Below are 15,752 nucleotides of genomic sequence, written 5' to 3'. Positions count from 1 at the left end.
TTTGTGGTAGCCAGAAATGCTGTACAAATCAGTTTCCTGCTTGTCCCACAAGGTGCTTGAAGATGTTTTAATTGCAGGCATGCAATTCTCCTCTCTTGTTGAATGGGCGTCCTTAAAACCAAATCCTGGTTTAAAAAGAAAACCACATACCAGCACTCATTGATCTTTTATTCATGGAATATAAAAGTCTGGCACTGCCACCCAAATTAAAAAAAACAACCCAAAACATAAAAAGCCAGCATTGCCACCCATCTTTTTTTAAAAAAAAAACCACAACCACCGAAGCATTTCAAGTGTTACTGTCTGGAATTTACTCCTCGGCTTACAAAAAACCCCGGCTTAATATTTTCCTCTGTGCAATTATCTAGCACACGGTTGACATAATAACAACACGTTAAGCAATACCACCTCAAGCCTCTTAAATAGCAGATATAGTCAGTTCCATTTTGCCAGGACTGGGTTGAGATCATCTGCCTATTCAAGCAATGGCCAGAGACTCCTTGCACAGCAGTATCCAAGCTCCAAGAATAGGAAAAGACCAGACAATATTAAAATAATTATCATCTGCTTTCCCAGAATGTGACTCTCCCCTTCAGGAGTCACTATGAGGAATCTAACGACAATGGGATTAACTCTTCAGACACTTTAGGTAAAATGTATGGCGTTTACCCCTTTTTCCAACTACAAAGGATAGCTGCAGGAGTATAAGAGGCATGGGACACAAAACAGTAACAGTACTTGCAGAGGTTTACTTGTAGAAATATTATGTTGCAATGATTACTACCTTTCAGTGAAAATAATACATTCCTTTGCTTAAATGCAAGAAAGGTGGTATGCTGAGGCTGTTGATACAGCTTTGGTTTTAAGTCATAATTTCCTAAATAAACCATTAATTTTTTTTACTTTTTTTTTGCAAATAAAGTGAGTTCTTCATATGGAGAATCACCACAGGTACAAATCCCTACTCAGTTCACTTAGCATCTACCAGACTACAGAAAAAGTGAGTGGGAGCAAGATAAAGCTCTAGGCACACTTAAAATTGGGATGCAACAGGGGTGGTGGTGGAGGGGGAGAACAGTCCAAAAGCACTTTAACATGGCCATTTCACCCCTTACATCATATGCAAGCTCATATATAATTTTAACAGAGATAAGCAAGGAAAAGGCACAAAAAACCCCTAATGATTTACAGTTTCAAAAACCTGATGTGGTCTTCATCAATACAACAAACCACCTATCGTTTCCTTATGAGGGTCGCCGGACTGTTTTAATCAAGCTGCAAAGGCAGCTTCACTTGATTGTGCTTAATATCCGGCACACAAAAATTCTATTCCATTTCTACCATTTTGTATCCATCAACTTAAAAAAGACAAGTGGCACTTTTTCACTTGGTTATGTAATAAAAACTGTACACATGTTCTGCATCTAGGCCCATCATGGAACTCTTTGGTGTCATACTGTCTGGATTGCAACGTCAAGGAGTTTTCGTTTTGGAAAACAGAAAACAAAATCCACACATACACAGTGGCAATTGCTTGAGAAGTTCCGGGCGCCTCCAAAAAGATTTGGGTGTGCACCTTGAGGCCCCTTCTCCACGGCATCACTGTTGCTTCTTGGGTGGAACCCGGGACCTCGCAATCACAATGGGAACCGCCGCCAACAGGGCAATCAGTCCTGCCCAGAGAGGCCGGTAGAAGAGCCAGCCCACCGAAATGGTCAGCAGGGACAGAGATGTGGCCAAGCAAAAGGCAAATGCTTTCAGACCAAGGTTAACCAGGTCCCGGACTACTGGAAACCAGTCCACTGTAGCGGGAAAGAAGAATTAAACAAGACATGAAGCAGTGACACACTGGTTTAAGATCAGCATGATAACACACTGCTGCTAAACCATGCTTTAAATCTCATCCAGCGTTCTCATAAATCTTCTTCCTCCCCAAATTACCCACCACTAAGTCAGTAAAAAAAACTTTGGCCTAATCCTCTGAACACTGAAAAGCCACAGAGGACAGAAAGTTAACAGTGCAGAAGCTGGACGAGGGAGATCAAAGCTCAGGTCTCCACTTGGCCACGGAATAAGCTTGGGCTTGTCACTTGTAAACTGAAAGCATACCATATATGCCACCCGAAGCTCCTTAAGAGGAAACAGAGGTGGGATACAAATGTAATAAACAAAATAGTTTCCAGTAAGTTTGGAAATCTGATTTGACAGGTGGTAGCATCCTCTGTATAGTCCCTGGGTATCATCTGAAGGCACACAAGGCCACCTCCTTGCCGGAGGTGAAAAGGTCTGGACCTGGTGAGGGACCACAAATAAGCTGCTCCATGATGGAAGGCAGGTAGGATATTAATGTAAGAAAAATAATAATAAGGCTGCCATCCCTAACTGTCCACTCAGAAGTCAGCCCTGTTGAATTGAACGGCTCTTACTCCCAGGCAAGTGGGGTTACAATTGCAGCCTAAGTCATCTGCCCACTTCAGAAAGGGGGAAAGCAAAGCCTTGGAGAACCCAGAGTCTCAAAAGAGATTATGCAGAAGAGGTAGGACTCGACATATTTTCTGTTGTGTGGAACATGGTTCTCATTCACTTCTGTTGAGTTTCGCACCCTTACTGTAGCTCTGCTCAAAAACAAGCAAGTACCTTCCTTCTCGCTCTTAGCAAACCGTATTCTAAACTAGAGTGTCCTGTGAAAGTGCCTCCCTAATCCTGGGTCCTGGATCATCAGCATGAGAGAGAACACAAAGCACAGGAAGGGGAGAACTGAGTTACAATTCATCCGTTAATGTACAAGCAGGATCACTACACTCAGGGCTTTTTCCCCCAGCCAGAACTCACCAGAATTCAATTCTGGCACCTCTCAGGTGAGCGCCATTGCCATTGTAAGAGAACAAGGGAGACATTCATGGTGAGTTCCGGCACCTCTTTTTCTAGAAAAATAGCACTGGCTACACTATTATAACGACAGACTTGCTATTATAGTACAGAAGTTGCTTGGATCCAATATATTGATATAATAAATAATAATAATGATAATAATAATAATTTGATTAAATGCTTGATTTATCAATCAAGTCAGGTTGCTACCAGCAAAACTTACCCAGGGTGTAAAAAATCCTGGTCATAAGGCTGATGCCTACAAACATAGACATCCATCCAGCTGCACGGAGGCCCCAGGTCTTCATGCTGTTACTTTCATGTTCTTTCTGGAACACCTCCTAAAATGTGTTCAGTGTTCAGTGAGTACACCAAGCTTTCCTATAAGATCCAGCTCTGCTGCTTCTACATACCACTGTTCTGAAATTTTTACGCATAAGACAATGGCTATGTTTGGATACAACACGAAACCGTGCTTTAGTGTTACATGCATGAACATGATGTCCAAATGCAGCTGATATAAATCTATACACACACTATTTACAATATTCAACAGAGATGGAAGCAAACAACTGACTTTTATTCCTTAAAAAAGAAGCAGTAGTAGCAGCAGCAATACTGACTCCCCTGCCCTTTGTAACACATAATGAAATAACATTCCATTAAGTTGATCTACATTGCTAGATTACATCACTGCTCTTTTGGGTCAGAGTGTGAGATAATCCTTGATTGGAATCATGCTGATCAAGTATGTAGTGGACACACACACACAGCTCCATCTAGCCTGGCCTTCCCCACCGCAGTGCCCTCCAGAAGATTTGGACTTCAAATACCACCAGTCCAACTGAAGGAGATCAGAGTCCCAAATGTCTGGAAGGTTGGCACATTGTGGAGGGCAGATCCAGCCAGCCACACACACACACACACACACACACACACACACATTGCTTCTATGTTTTTAACAGATGAGGGTGGGCAGTGATTTCGTGCCTGTCTTAAGGACTTCGTGAAAGTAGGATATTGGGGGGAAATGTGTGAAACAACCTGGGGGTGTGGGGAAGAGGAGTGGAGTGAGGTGGCTAAAACATCTTGCTGGAACAGAAGATAAAGATATAACACCATGTAGCACCATTTAGTACAAAAAATACTAGACTTTTTTAATTTTTAAAAATCCTTTCTGGATAGTGTACCACCTCATCATCATAAACAACTTCTCTTTCTGAGATATAACTCTGCAAATTTAACAAGTCTGGAAAATTTCCTCTGCGTTTGAATTAACTATTCTACTGTTCTTCCAACACCTCCCATGATTTCATTTACTGAAATGCAATGCTCCTCCCGTATATCCTATGACAGAAAGAATTCCTGGCTGGCCAAGAGACCAAGGAGCAGTCATAGACCAATGATATGCAGAAACGCTCCTGCTACATACCTACTCCTATGACACCCTACCCTCCCTGCCAACCAAATTTCTCTGATTTCTTACTCCATCTACTACAAAGATTGACACATCTTCGCCTGGGAACAATGCCTTGAATGGGTCCAAAATTGCGGGCGAGGATACAGTCACTGGCCCTTCTGTCCTGCTGCTCCAATGGTTCCCTTTGCTTGACATTTAAGTGGGGCAAATAAAGATGCCGCTCCCAGCCTGTGCCTTTGCCTGCATAGTCTGAAATCAAACAAACAGGCAAAGGAAAGCACACTCAGCTGAAGTCATAGTGATGTCACCTTATTGGCAGGTGGGCGGGGAGCAAATGACCCGCAGTGGTTGAGGGAGGCCAGGATCTGGCTGGCCCCCAGTTCTCTGCAGCAGATGTAGCTCAGCGTTTGTCTGCCTGGTAGTGGCTCTTCAAGGTTTTAGACAAGAGACTTTCTCAGAGGTCAGCAAACTTTTTCAGCAGGGTTCACTGTCCCTCAGGCTTTGTGGGGGGGGGGCAAACTATATTTTTGGGGGGGAATGAACGAATTCCTATACCCCACAAATAATCCAGAGATGCATTTTAAATAAAAGGACACATTCTACTCATGTAAAAACACGCTGATTCCCGGACCGTCCACGGGCCGGATTGAGAAGGCCTTAGTTTGCCTACCCATGATCTTTCTCATCCCTACATGATATTGGTAAGGATTGGACTATGGACCCTTCACATGCAAATCGCGTACTCTATCACTAAGCTACAGCCCTTCCTCAAAGACACAAAGTCCCAAGAGAAAAGAAGCAGAAAGTAAATTGGATTCTGCTTCATATCTGATTTATACATACAAGGAGAAGACCATTTTTTTCTTGTGTTCTCCTGTATCTATAACTCTTACCTCAGCAGAGAGCTCATCGGGATAGAGGATCTGCAAGATATCCCCAGCCTTGGTTCGGTATGAAGCCAACTGGTCCCCTTGTTGACGAGCAATTACCGTCACCTGAAAAATTCCAGAGTTGAAAACGAGAGTTTTAAAAAGAGACTTGCATGTTAACAGTTTCATTACACAGAAGTGTTATCTCCTCACACAGGGAGGAGTAGGGGAGATCTGGAACACTTACCGTATCTGCTGGACCCAGGTGGGATGAGTCTCCACTCAAACCTGCATAGAAGAAAGAAACACGAAGATCTCCTACCTGAAAGTGAGAGAAAGAAACAAGGTAAAGGCTTGGTAACAGAAGCTTCCCAGTGGAGATTTTGGAAATCTACATTATCTGAGTTCATGCTAGTCCCATCCTTTAAGTAAGTTTCCCAAGTGACATTCTTGATTTTGCAATAGTGCAGAACTTCCCTGCAAGAAGCTCTCTCATATACCTGAACCCAGCACTAAGCAGGATCCCCACCTCCACCTCTGTGAAGGCAGGGTGATCTTACTTGATCTAAGTATTGTTCTCTCTCTGCTTCAGCTGCTGTTTCACTGCAAATGGGTTTGTAGTTACCTGCTAGTGCTTTGAAGCCCCAATTTTGGAACGTCAAAGCACTAAATTCCTGATGTCATTTGTGACATCAGGTGATTGACAGGTGGGTAGTCAAATTTGGCCCATCAGGCAGATTCTGATAAACATCTGGCCCATGCAGCAAAAAAGGCTCCCCACCCCTGCTGTATAGGATTGTAGCCTTAAAGGAGTGAGAGTATATGACAAGACAAGCAGTATATACAATATAACTGCAGTTATTAGTGGTGGTGGGAAGGCAACAGAGTTTTGAGTCAGTTTTTGAACTGTTAATTGTAAAATGGTTTCTTACTTCTGGACGTCGAGGGTTCTCACTGTGAAAAAAGTAATCCCCTGAGCGGATCACATCAGCATGGGGATCTTCCAGTTTTGCCAAGCTCATCTGTTTGAAGTTATCAATCTTCTCAACAAGGCCTAGGAAACAAAGGAGCTGCTCTGTTCTGTGATATTTAACTACAATAACCCAAACAGACATTCTGGATGTGTCTTGAGTGATTTCCGCTCTGCAGAGGTTTAACAAAACCCAGCTGGAACTGGAAACAGACTGCTAAAGTCAAAATGTCCTTTTACCAGTTTTTCCATAATTTACTCAATGTGGAATGATCTTAAAGCATAGTCTAACTACACCAAAGCTAAAAGTTCTTACCTTTGGAAAGAAAGAATCTGCCTACTTGGACATCAGGAGCAACTGCAGTGAAAGTTTCAACAGCCATGGCACTGCGTGGAAAAAAGTAATTGCAAAGTTTATTCCAACTCAATAGACACAATGGCACAGAAAGGGTTAGCAAAGATTTCTATATAGCAAAACAAGCATGCCGTGTCAGGAAACCTACTCAAATGTATTTGCTAAGTGATTTACAATGCCATCCTTTTCTGACTGCAGAATACCTAACAGTATCATTTACTGGGAGGAAGCACCACTGAATTCATTAGGACTTCTTTCTGAGTAGACGTGGTTAGGATTGCATGGTAAGTGAATGAGCCATCATTCATTTCAACCCATTTCATAGGCAAGGTTCTGTGAGATGGTGAAATACGGGGCTTACCTAGGATTTTTATGACCAATTTCCCGATCAAAATTTCTGCTGTTCACAACTTCAGATTTCCATTCAGTATCTAAAAGGGAAACAAGAAAGTATATAGAAAAAGACACCAAGGAGATGTTAGTTTAGAATTCCCCCCCCACTTCAGTTTGCATACAGAGTGCAACCAGCAAGGGGTACTTGCATACTAAAAAAGTGCGTAACAAATGGGATTGGACTATAAGCCATGAAGTGAACAATGTAATTGAGAGGTGTACAGGGTGGGTGAGGGATCTGAACAGAACAAGGTCATGTCAGGTGAAGAAGTGATGCTAAAGCAAGCCAACAGAATATGCAAGGTGGAAGAATATGGAGGATGGGGCCCAAATCTCATCCATTTTTGCAAAGGCAATGGAATTACTGGGAATCTTCAAGCCACAACTTTCAAGATTTCCTGAAAAGCAGACTCGTTCATTGCATTTTTGAGCACTGAAGCCCAGGTAGTCTTAGCATAACATGCAAATCACTCATGCAGGTATTCCCCCCTCCCACAAAAAAAGGTATATTAGGCTTCAGCCACCTTTTGCCTGCCATATCTTTGTAGGCAACCCAACTGGATAATTATTCCATTCTGAGCTCCTTGAAGGACACACAAAATATGGCTGCAGCACATAAATAATGCTACAAAAGTGAAGAGTAAGGTTGCTGCTGAGAAGAGAAGACTCCCTGGAAAAGACCCTGATGTTGGGAAAGATGGAGGGCACAAGGAGAAGGGGACGACAGAGGACGAGATGGTGGGATAGTGTTCTCGAAGCTACAAACATGAGTCTGACCAAACTGTGGGAGGCAGTGGAAGACAGAAGTGCCTGGCGTGCTCTGGTCCAGGGGGTCATGAAGAGTCGGACACGACTAAACGACTAAACAACAACAAGGTTGCTGCCATTCTCCTGCCATTGTTTTAACAGCTGCTGCATGGCAGAAATAAATTCAAGAGGGGCAGGTCTGGCAATCACTTTATGCAACAACACAGCACACCTTCCCCCACCTCAGAGCTGAGGAAAGTGATGGTGAGAGCTGTCCCTGTTGAATGTATGCCTGTCAAGTAGCTGTCTGCAGGCACAGTTACCAGTCCTAACGGGAGAAATTGGTGTGCTAGTCAACTTACTATATGAATATCTGGTTTCTTTTTTCACTTCACCATTCTCTTCATATTCTCTGCAGAGGGGGTGGGGAGACAGAGAAGTTAAACACACACCAAACTGCATTCCGCAAGAAGTCTATATTTCACACAGCTTTACTGTATGTGAATCACAGAAAAAATGTTAGAAAATGCCAGTGTAACATTTTAACTAATCAGGTCCAAGAGACCATTGGTCCAACAGTGCTGCTTCTGTGGGATAATGGAAATCTCTGTTTAGATCAGGGGTAGCCAAGATGTTAACTCCCGTCAACTGCTCACCGCTGAGCTAAGCTGGCACAGAGATGTGCCCTGTTAGCAGCAGGAACGAGAGGGAAGCAATAGCAAGGCTACTGCAAGGAAGGGAAGAGTAGAATATTCAGTAAAATGGGTCCAGGTTTGGTGTGACAAAGGAATCTGGAGCAGTAGGCAAGATGCCAGCATCCACGCCAACTGACTATTGTCTATTTTGGCACAAAACTCAGCCAAGGCAAGGTAGGGAGAAGGGTTGGAGGCATGAGAACCAGTGGTAATAGTTCCCCTATAGCTCAGTGTCTCATACTTTCCACAACAGAAGCCAGCTATAAACAAGTGACTCATAGTTCTGTGTTCATTTGCTCTTTATAGATTTGAATAATCAGTCACCGTGGGGGGAAAGTATATACTGCATTCCAAAAGAAAAGACTTGACCAATTAATTGTTGCAGACCTCAAGGGTAGAGTACAGAAAATAATTAAAAGAGAAAGCTACGGGGGAAAGCTACAGGTGAACATAAAGCTGTGTTCTGGATTATAGAGTACAAGTCCCTATGCCCAAACACACGCCCCACTCCCACACATATGTGCCATGGCAGAGAAAGCATTAATAAGTTCATCTTACTTGGAATCTTCATATTCTACCCACTGATACATCTCCACATTACGCTTCAGCTTGACAGCCCGGATAGAAAGTCCATAGCTGGGATCATATAAAGGCTATCAAACGCAAAACAAAATTCCAATCAGGAGATCTGTAGTTTACAAAGGTTTCCCAAGACTTTGGGCGGGTGAAAAGACAGAGAAGCAAAAGGCACTACTTAAATCTGGGGTGCAATGGCATGTCTACAAACTTGTTAGGTGTTGGGCATTTGCAAATTAGAGCTAAGGTCCCTCCGAGTCAGAAATCTTCTTTAGTAGCCTGCTGAAAAGGTCTGACAAACTCTGCCCAAAGTTTTCTGCTGGCTACAGGTATTCCCAAACCCCAGCTGGCTTTTCTGATTGGCCAGGGGTCCTATGTAAGCCCTATCAGGGCAAGTCAGACTCAGTTCTAGATAGGGTTGTCAGCTAAAGTGAATGCCTTTCCAGAGAAGAACTGCTAACAAGCATGGGAACTACAGGAAGTACACCAGGAAAAAAACAACTTTTGCCTGGATTTTGAAGGACAACATGATCATTCTTAGACAAGCCAACACAAAAGTGCAAGCCAACTCACAAGCCCATTTACTAACCTGTAAAATGCAGATCCTAGTGAAGTGGCCTGACTGCCTGGCATATTCTACTGCGTAAAATGTCACAACTCATGATGCTACCACAGAGTTTTATTTTAACATACATTAGACAGCAGGATTTGGGGTACCAAAGGGGCCCACACTTAAGCCTTACTTAAATGATACTATGGCATCATTACATTGTAATGGACAGTCTTACAAAGTCCTTAGCAGAGGGCTTTTCTTCCTATGGCTTAATAAAAGGAACTTGCTTTTAAGACCGCTGGTAGCTGATCCCTGAAACACATCAATGTAGGAGTGCTTTCAAACATATTCAGAGGACCTTTCCCTCACTATAGGTAGTTACCCAATAAGAAAGGTTCTGAGCCAGAGGGCAAGATTTCCAGGCATCTAGACTTGTGTGCCGTAGCACTGAGAAATTAACCTCTGTACTTTGCTCCCTACATAAAACATTAGGGAGCAGTGTTTCCAGAAAACACAAAATGGCATGAGCCATAACTTTTGCAGAATTGTGCATTCCAGATGCTCACTCTAACTTACACCTTTGATCACATTTGAAGTTGCAGATTCTCATGCGTACATAACCCCCCCCCCACACACACATACAATAGGGTGAAATAAACAAGCACAAGCTTTTTCAGGCAAGGCATCCAAATGTATGGGATAACTGAAGCAGCACTTAAAAAAAACAACAACACTGCAATGTGGAGGTGGGGGACAATCTACAAATTCTTCTGGTAACGCCACTTTACTTACCTTTGAAGTTCTAAGGGGACCCGACAGGTGCACGAGTTTCCTTTCATTCTCTTGTAATATGTTCTGGATGTCGTCGAGAGGGACCACCAGAGAAAGCCCTTCTTCTAAAGAAGAGGCCGTCTTCAAAGCTCGCCCCTACAGACAACAAAATGTGAGAGGGGTGGGAGTGGGAGAGCACACTTTGAGGCGACAAGACAGTGGAACGTTGTGCTAAAATTGGCCTACAGAAAATCCTTGCAAGCAGAGGTGGGGGAGCTCCCAGGGGTTGCATCCCAGCAGTGGGCAGAGCAATGGGTGAATCTTACACTTTTGTGCCCTGGGCTACATGACAGCCAGGCAAAAGCCACATGCCAGTGTTCCCCAATCTCTCCACCCACCATTGAGGCAAGCATTCTGGTTTAAGGACACATTTCAGGCAAGCAAGAGCACTTGAATGGAAACTGTGAGGAAGTGTGTCAGGGTGAGCAGGGCTGTGTTCTGGGGAGAATCTGGATGAATTATGGGATGACTTCAGGCCTGAGATACAGAGGAAGTACCACAGTTGCAGAGCAATGCAGAACCACCTAGGGACCCCTGACCATTAGGTCCAGTCGTGACCGACTCTGGGGTTGCGGCACTCATCTCGCTTTATTGGCCGAGGGAGCTGGCATACAGCTTCTGGGTCATGTGGCCAGCATGACTAAGCCGCTTCTGGCGAACCAGAGCACTGCACGGAAATGCCGTTTACCTTCCCGCCGGAGCGGTACCTATTTATCTACTTGCACTTTGATATGCTTTCGAACTGCTAGGTGGGCAGGAGCTGGGACCGAACAATGGGAGCTCATCCCGTTGCGGGGATTCGAACTGCCGACCTTCTGATCGGCAAGTCCTAGGCTCTGTGGTTTAACCCACAGTGTCACCTATGTCCCTGCAGAACCACCTACTCCCTCGTAATTCTGCCAGTAAAAGCAGTTAAGACATTTTGAAAAGTTCTGCGGGGGACATTCCAGATAATGGCATGTAAAGATTTTTGTTGTCGTTATTTCTGAGATGCAAAATTAATGCCAAAATTGCATTGTGAAGTTCTGGAGGCAAATACATTAGCACTTATCACAGCCGCACAAATGCAAAATAATTACGTTTTTTAAAATATATATATATATTTATTAACCTTTCAAAATTTATACAAAAAAAGACAAAAAACAGAAACACAAAAATTAAAAACACATATAATTTCATTCACTTATTTTCTTTTAACTTATTTCTCGGACCTCCTCATACCTCCCCTTTTTGTATTCCAATTCAAATTATTCATTCAGCAAATCCTCACCCTCAATTTTCACTTAATTTTACACCTTTCTTTCTTCTTTTTCCCCCAATTATCTTAATCATTACAGCTGGTAACCGCTTAGATTTACTAACCTGTGAAATGCAGTATCCTAGCTAAATGGCCTGACTGCCTGGCATATTCTACTGCGTAAAATGTCACAACTCATGATGCTACCACAGAGTTTTATTTTAACGTACATTAGACAGCAGGGTTTGGGGTAATAAAGGGGCCCACACTTATGGCTTACTTAAATGATACTATGGCATCATTACATTGTAATGCGCAGTCTTACAAAGTCCTTAGCAGAGGGCTTTTCTTACTATGGCTTAATAAAAGGAACTTGCTTTTAAGGCTGCTGGTAGCTGATCCCTGAAACATATCAGTGTAGGAGTGCTTTCAAACATAGTCAGAGGACCTTTCCCTCACTATAGGCAGTTACCCAACATCAATCTAACATTCACTAATTTCATAATATTTCCCAAGATAGTCCTTGAATTTCTTCCAATCTTCTTCCGCCGTCTCTCTTCACTGGTTTCGGATTCTGCCACAAAATAATTAAGTTAGGGCTGTAAATTCTTCAGAGGAAGCTTGAGCTCGATCTTTAAAAGCTATTTCCAAAGGTAACTTTACTGAGCGAAAGAACCCACTCAATAAAGTGGGCTTAAAAAGGAGCCCAGTAAGAGAGCTATAGCTCAGTGGCACAGCATCTGTTTTTCCACCTAAAGGTCCCAGGTTCAATCCTCAGCATCTCAAGGCAGGGCTGGGAGAGATTCCTGCCTGAAGCCCTAGAGAACCATTGCCAGCCAGTCTATGAGTCTTACTGGAGAATCCCCAAAGGGCCTTAATATTTTATACCCCTGAGCTACTTGAAAAAATAATTCCATCCTCCCTGCCTTGACTTACCTCATTGGTAAAAAGAACGTAAAAAGAGAGGGCCAATGCGGCAAGTCCTATGAGCATCCCTCCAGAAGTTTCACTGAGGCGCTCCAGAAATCCAGGCTTGCGCTCACTTGTAATTTTAACATGTTCTTTCTTGCTACCGGTGTCAGAAAACTGTTATAAAAGAAAAAACAAAATCAAAAGAAATTACTTCTGGGCAGCGTTCCTACCATGGCATGCTAAACACCCAAAAGAGAAATCAGCAGCTTGGCCTCAGCCTCTTGACAATGTGTTCTCTACACAGACAGTTTACAAGCAATAGAGATCATATTTTCATATAGTCCATTAGTGCCACGAAAATAGGCACTAAAAATAGCAAGGATGAGATTTCCCCGGGGGGGGGGAGGAATAGGCTGCTACAGCAATGGTGGTAGATACCAGTTTTTATTTGGCAAAAAAAGTGATAAGCGCAAGCTAAGAACCTACCTTGCAAGACAGCAATTCAGTTTCCACCCCACCCTACTGAATACATTATTAATGCTCACTTACATCTACCTATGGGGGACGCGGGTGGCGCTGTGGGTAAAAGCCTCAGCGCCTAGGGCTTGCCGATCGAAAGGTCGGCGGTTCGAATCCCCGCGGCGGGGTGCGCTCCCGCTGCTAGGTCCCAGCGCCTGCCAACCTAGCAGTTCGAAAGCACCCCCGGGTGCAAGTAGATAAATAGGTACCGCTTACCAGCGGGAAGGTAAACGGCGTTTCTGTGTGCTGCGCTGGCTCGCCAGATGCAGCTTTGTCACGCTGGCCACGTGACCCGGAAGTGTCTCCGGACAGCGCTGGCCCCCGGCCTATAGATGTGAGATGGGCGCACAAACCCCAGAGTCTGTCAAGACTGGCCCGCTCGGGCAGGGGTACCTTTACCTTTACCTTTACATCTACCTATGCACATTTCGAAAAGGAAATAGCCAAGGCTGCAGTTCTAAGACTACTGACATTGCAGTGTTATTCCAGTCCATAAACAGAGTGGTCACTTTCAGCTCTTTTTCAACTGGAAAAAGGATCAGAATTCTGCAACAGTGCATATGCAACCACCACCACTGAATGCAGGTAGCATTCAACACTTTGGCCTGTATGCATGAAGGAACACTTCAAGCAATCCTTCCCTTCATGGTTCTGGTGGTGGGGAAATACTTTGGTTTGGATTTTTTAAAGGTTAAGGGGGAATAAAGAAGCATGGAATGCTCAGTCTAAACATTCAGCATTGTTCACAGACTCTACTTCTCAACATGTGCTAAGGCACAGGACTAAATAACGCAGTTTAAAAATAACACTATGAAGAGACACAGGAGGATTATCAATTGCCCACACTGAAACACATTTTAGGGTGTGTCTACTCAAAATATTTTCTACAGGTGGCCATAGCAACTGACTTTCTGAGCCAAGCAGATACACACTTGCTTCCCAGGATGACATGCAAAGAAGCTGTGTGTGCACATGCTACTCCAGCTAACTTCTGCTTGTTTTAACCACAGGGCAGAAGTTAAAACAAGACCATGCTCAATCATTGCTTCTGAAGAACTGATATCAAAGCACAGCTGGTAGAAACAAAACACAAATTCTTTAGAGAAGTAAGTTCAAAAGTGTTCAATGGGGCTTACTCCCAAGTAAGCATGTAGAAGACTGCAACCTTCGTCTACCAGCTCATTTGTTCAGCTTTATAGTTTTGCCCAGGGGATGAAACTTACCTACCTACTCAAAGTGTACTGACCTCCCTCTACCTCCTTCTGTCACTGTGCTGCTCCATCTTGTGCTTTTGGCAACCAGACCAGTATAATTCCCTCCAGCCAATACTTTCAGAAGAGACCCTACTAAGGTGGCAAACCTATTCACAACTAGCTGGGAGCAAGTCTCACTGAACACAGTGGGACTTACTTTTGCATAAACATTCATAGAAGTGCACTGTGCATTTCACATGAGGTTTAGCCTACAGGATTAATCTGTGGGTGCCAGCTAGCTTGGCTATGTATCCTTTTAGTAAGATTCAACAGTTTTGCCAGTCTTCCTTGATTAATTCCTGATGGGAGATCTTGGTGATTGTTGAGGTTGTTGTTGTTGTTTAATTAAATACTTGTTGACTGCAGCCTAGCACCCTTTAATCCAGGCGTAGGGAAACTTGGCCCTCCATATGTTTTGAGACTACAATTCCCATCATCCCTGACCAGTGACCACTGGTCCTGTTAGCTAGGGATGATGGGAGTTGTAGTCCCAAAACATCTGGAGGGCCGAGTTTGCCTATGCCTGCTTTAATCATTTTAAACCCAATGGTGTTGTTTTAACTGCACAGGCATATGCAAGCAGAAGTAAGCCCTATCAAATTTGCCCTGGTAAATGATAGAATGCTGTTAGTGTGGCTTCTCTCCTGCCTTTTGTGTCTATTTACTTAAAAACGTTGTTACTGTGGGGTGGAAAGTAGAAGCGAGTCCCCTTTAATCTGAGCATGTGTTGCAGCCAAGGTAAGCTGTATGTGTGTACTTGTACGCACTGGAACCCAAAAAAGGTCCGTTTTCAAACTTGGTGAATGACAACACCCTGAAACAATTCATAAGCAGACGCCCTTTTCCAAGGGAATAGCTGCGCTAGATGTTGGCAGCAAAGAGGATGCAGAATAAGTCACACAGCATCTTAAGGAATATGCTAGTTAACAACACCTAACGTCTCAGACTCAGAGGAATCGGTATTTCCGTAGCAATAGTAATATAAACCACGGAGGAGAAAACGGTTCCTCTCCAAGCAGTATCTATTTAACTCTCCATTTTAAGTCCTGCAAGCAGCATCTATTTAACTTCGCACGCCACCCGATCCTGTGCACATTTACTCGGAAGTAAGTCTCGCTGCGTTCAATGAAGCTTGCTGCCTCCCAAGCCAGAGTGCGTAGGATCGCAGCCCCGGGATGCCCGCAAGTTTTTGGTGTGTCTCAGCCCGTCTCTAAACCCGCGAGCGTAGAGATCTAGTTGAGATCCCTGCCTTGCAAAGAGAGGTTGGGCTACAGGAGCCTCGGGGTCCCTTCCAACCGAACAATTCCATGATTCCTAGGGCCACCTTTAAGGAAAGGGAGACACACACTTACATTTCGAGACATCTTGAGCTTGCGAGTCTCTAAACTCCGCCGTAAGATCCTTAACACTGGAAGGAAAGAACGGAATGCAAATCCTCAGGAATCCCCACCCAGGCAGGGGTTAAGCCGTCACTCCCACGGGGTGCCCCGCCTCTCCGCTGCCGAGCAGGACGCTCGAGGCTGTCGCGCGTGCGCACTCCCTCCAACGAGC

At 44.0% G+C, this 15,752-nt stretch overlaps 1 protein-coding gene and 1 long non-coding RNA gene across 2 annotated transcripts; both read right to left on the bottom strand.

Annotated features, from left to right (window-relative positions):
• Nucleotides 1-265: 265 nt before the first annotated feature.
• TMEM43 (transmembrane protein 43) lies at nucleotides 266-15,705 on the bottom strand. The gene is made up of 12 exons (XM_082210378.1): nucleotides 15,554-15,705; nucleotides 12,454-12,603; nucleotides 10,242-10,376; nucleotides 8,879-8,973; nucleotides 7,988-8,037; nucleotides 6,847-6,916; nucleotides 6,447-6,517; nucleotides 6,093-6,214; nucleotides 5,408-5,482; nucleotides 5,185-5,286; nucleotides 3,095-3,212; nucleotides 266-1,802 (listed from the first exon to the last, which is right to left on the bottom strand). Exons 1-12 carry the CDS (start codon nucleotides 15,563-15,565, stop codon nucleotides 1,600-1,602), a joined length of 1,203 nt encoding a protein of 400 aa, XP_082066504.1. The 5' UTR covers nucleotides 15,566-15,705; the 3' UTR covers nucleotides 266-1,599.
• On the bottom strand, nucleotides 5,553-6,083 carry LOC309525544. The gene is made up of 2 exons (XR_014216402.1): nucleotides 5,786-6,083; nucleotides 5,553-5,739 (listed from the first exon to the last, which is right to left on the bottom strand). It is a non-coding gene; the product is annotated as an uncharacterized lncRNA (long non-coding RNA).
• Nucleotides 15,706-15,752: the final 47 nt, after the last annotated feature.

The sequence above is a fragment of the Podarcis vaucheri genome (genome assembly GCF_965113315.1).
Source record: "Podarcis vaucheri genome assembly, chromosome: 2".
Classification (NCBI taxonomy): domain Eukaryota; kingdom Metazoa; phylum Chordata; class Lepidosauria; order Squamata; family Lacertidae; genus Podarcis; species Podarcis vaucheri.
This window is presented reverse-complemented; position numbering and strand designations above follow the sequence as displayed.

Bases quoted from the DNA above. Each gene is read 5' to 3' on its own strand.
- TMEM43 (XM_082210378.1), bottom strand. The intron at 6,518-6,846 runs GTAAGCCCCGTA...TTTTCCACGCAG, and splicing joins ATTGGTCATAAAAATCCTAG to TGCCATGGCTGTTGAAACTT. The intron at 1,803-3,094 runs GTAAGTTTTGCT...TTCCCGCTACAG, and splicing joins CAGGATTTTTTACACCCTGG to TGGACTGGTTTCCAGTAGTC.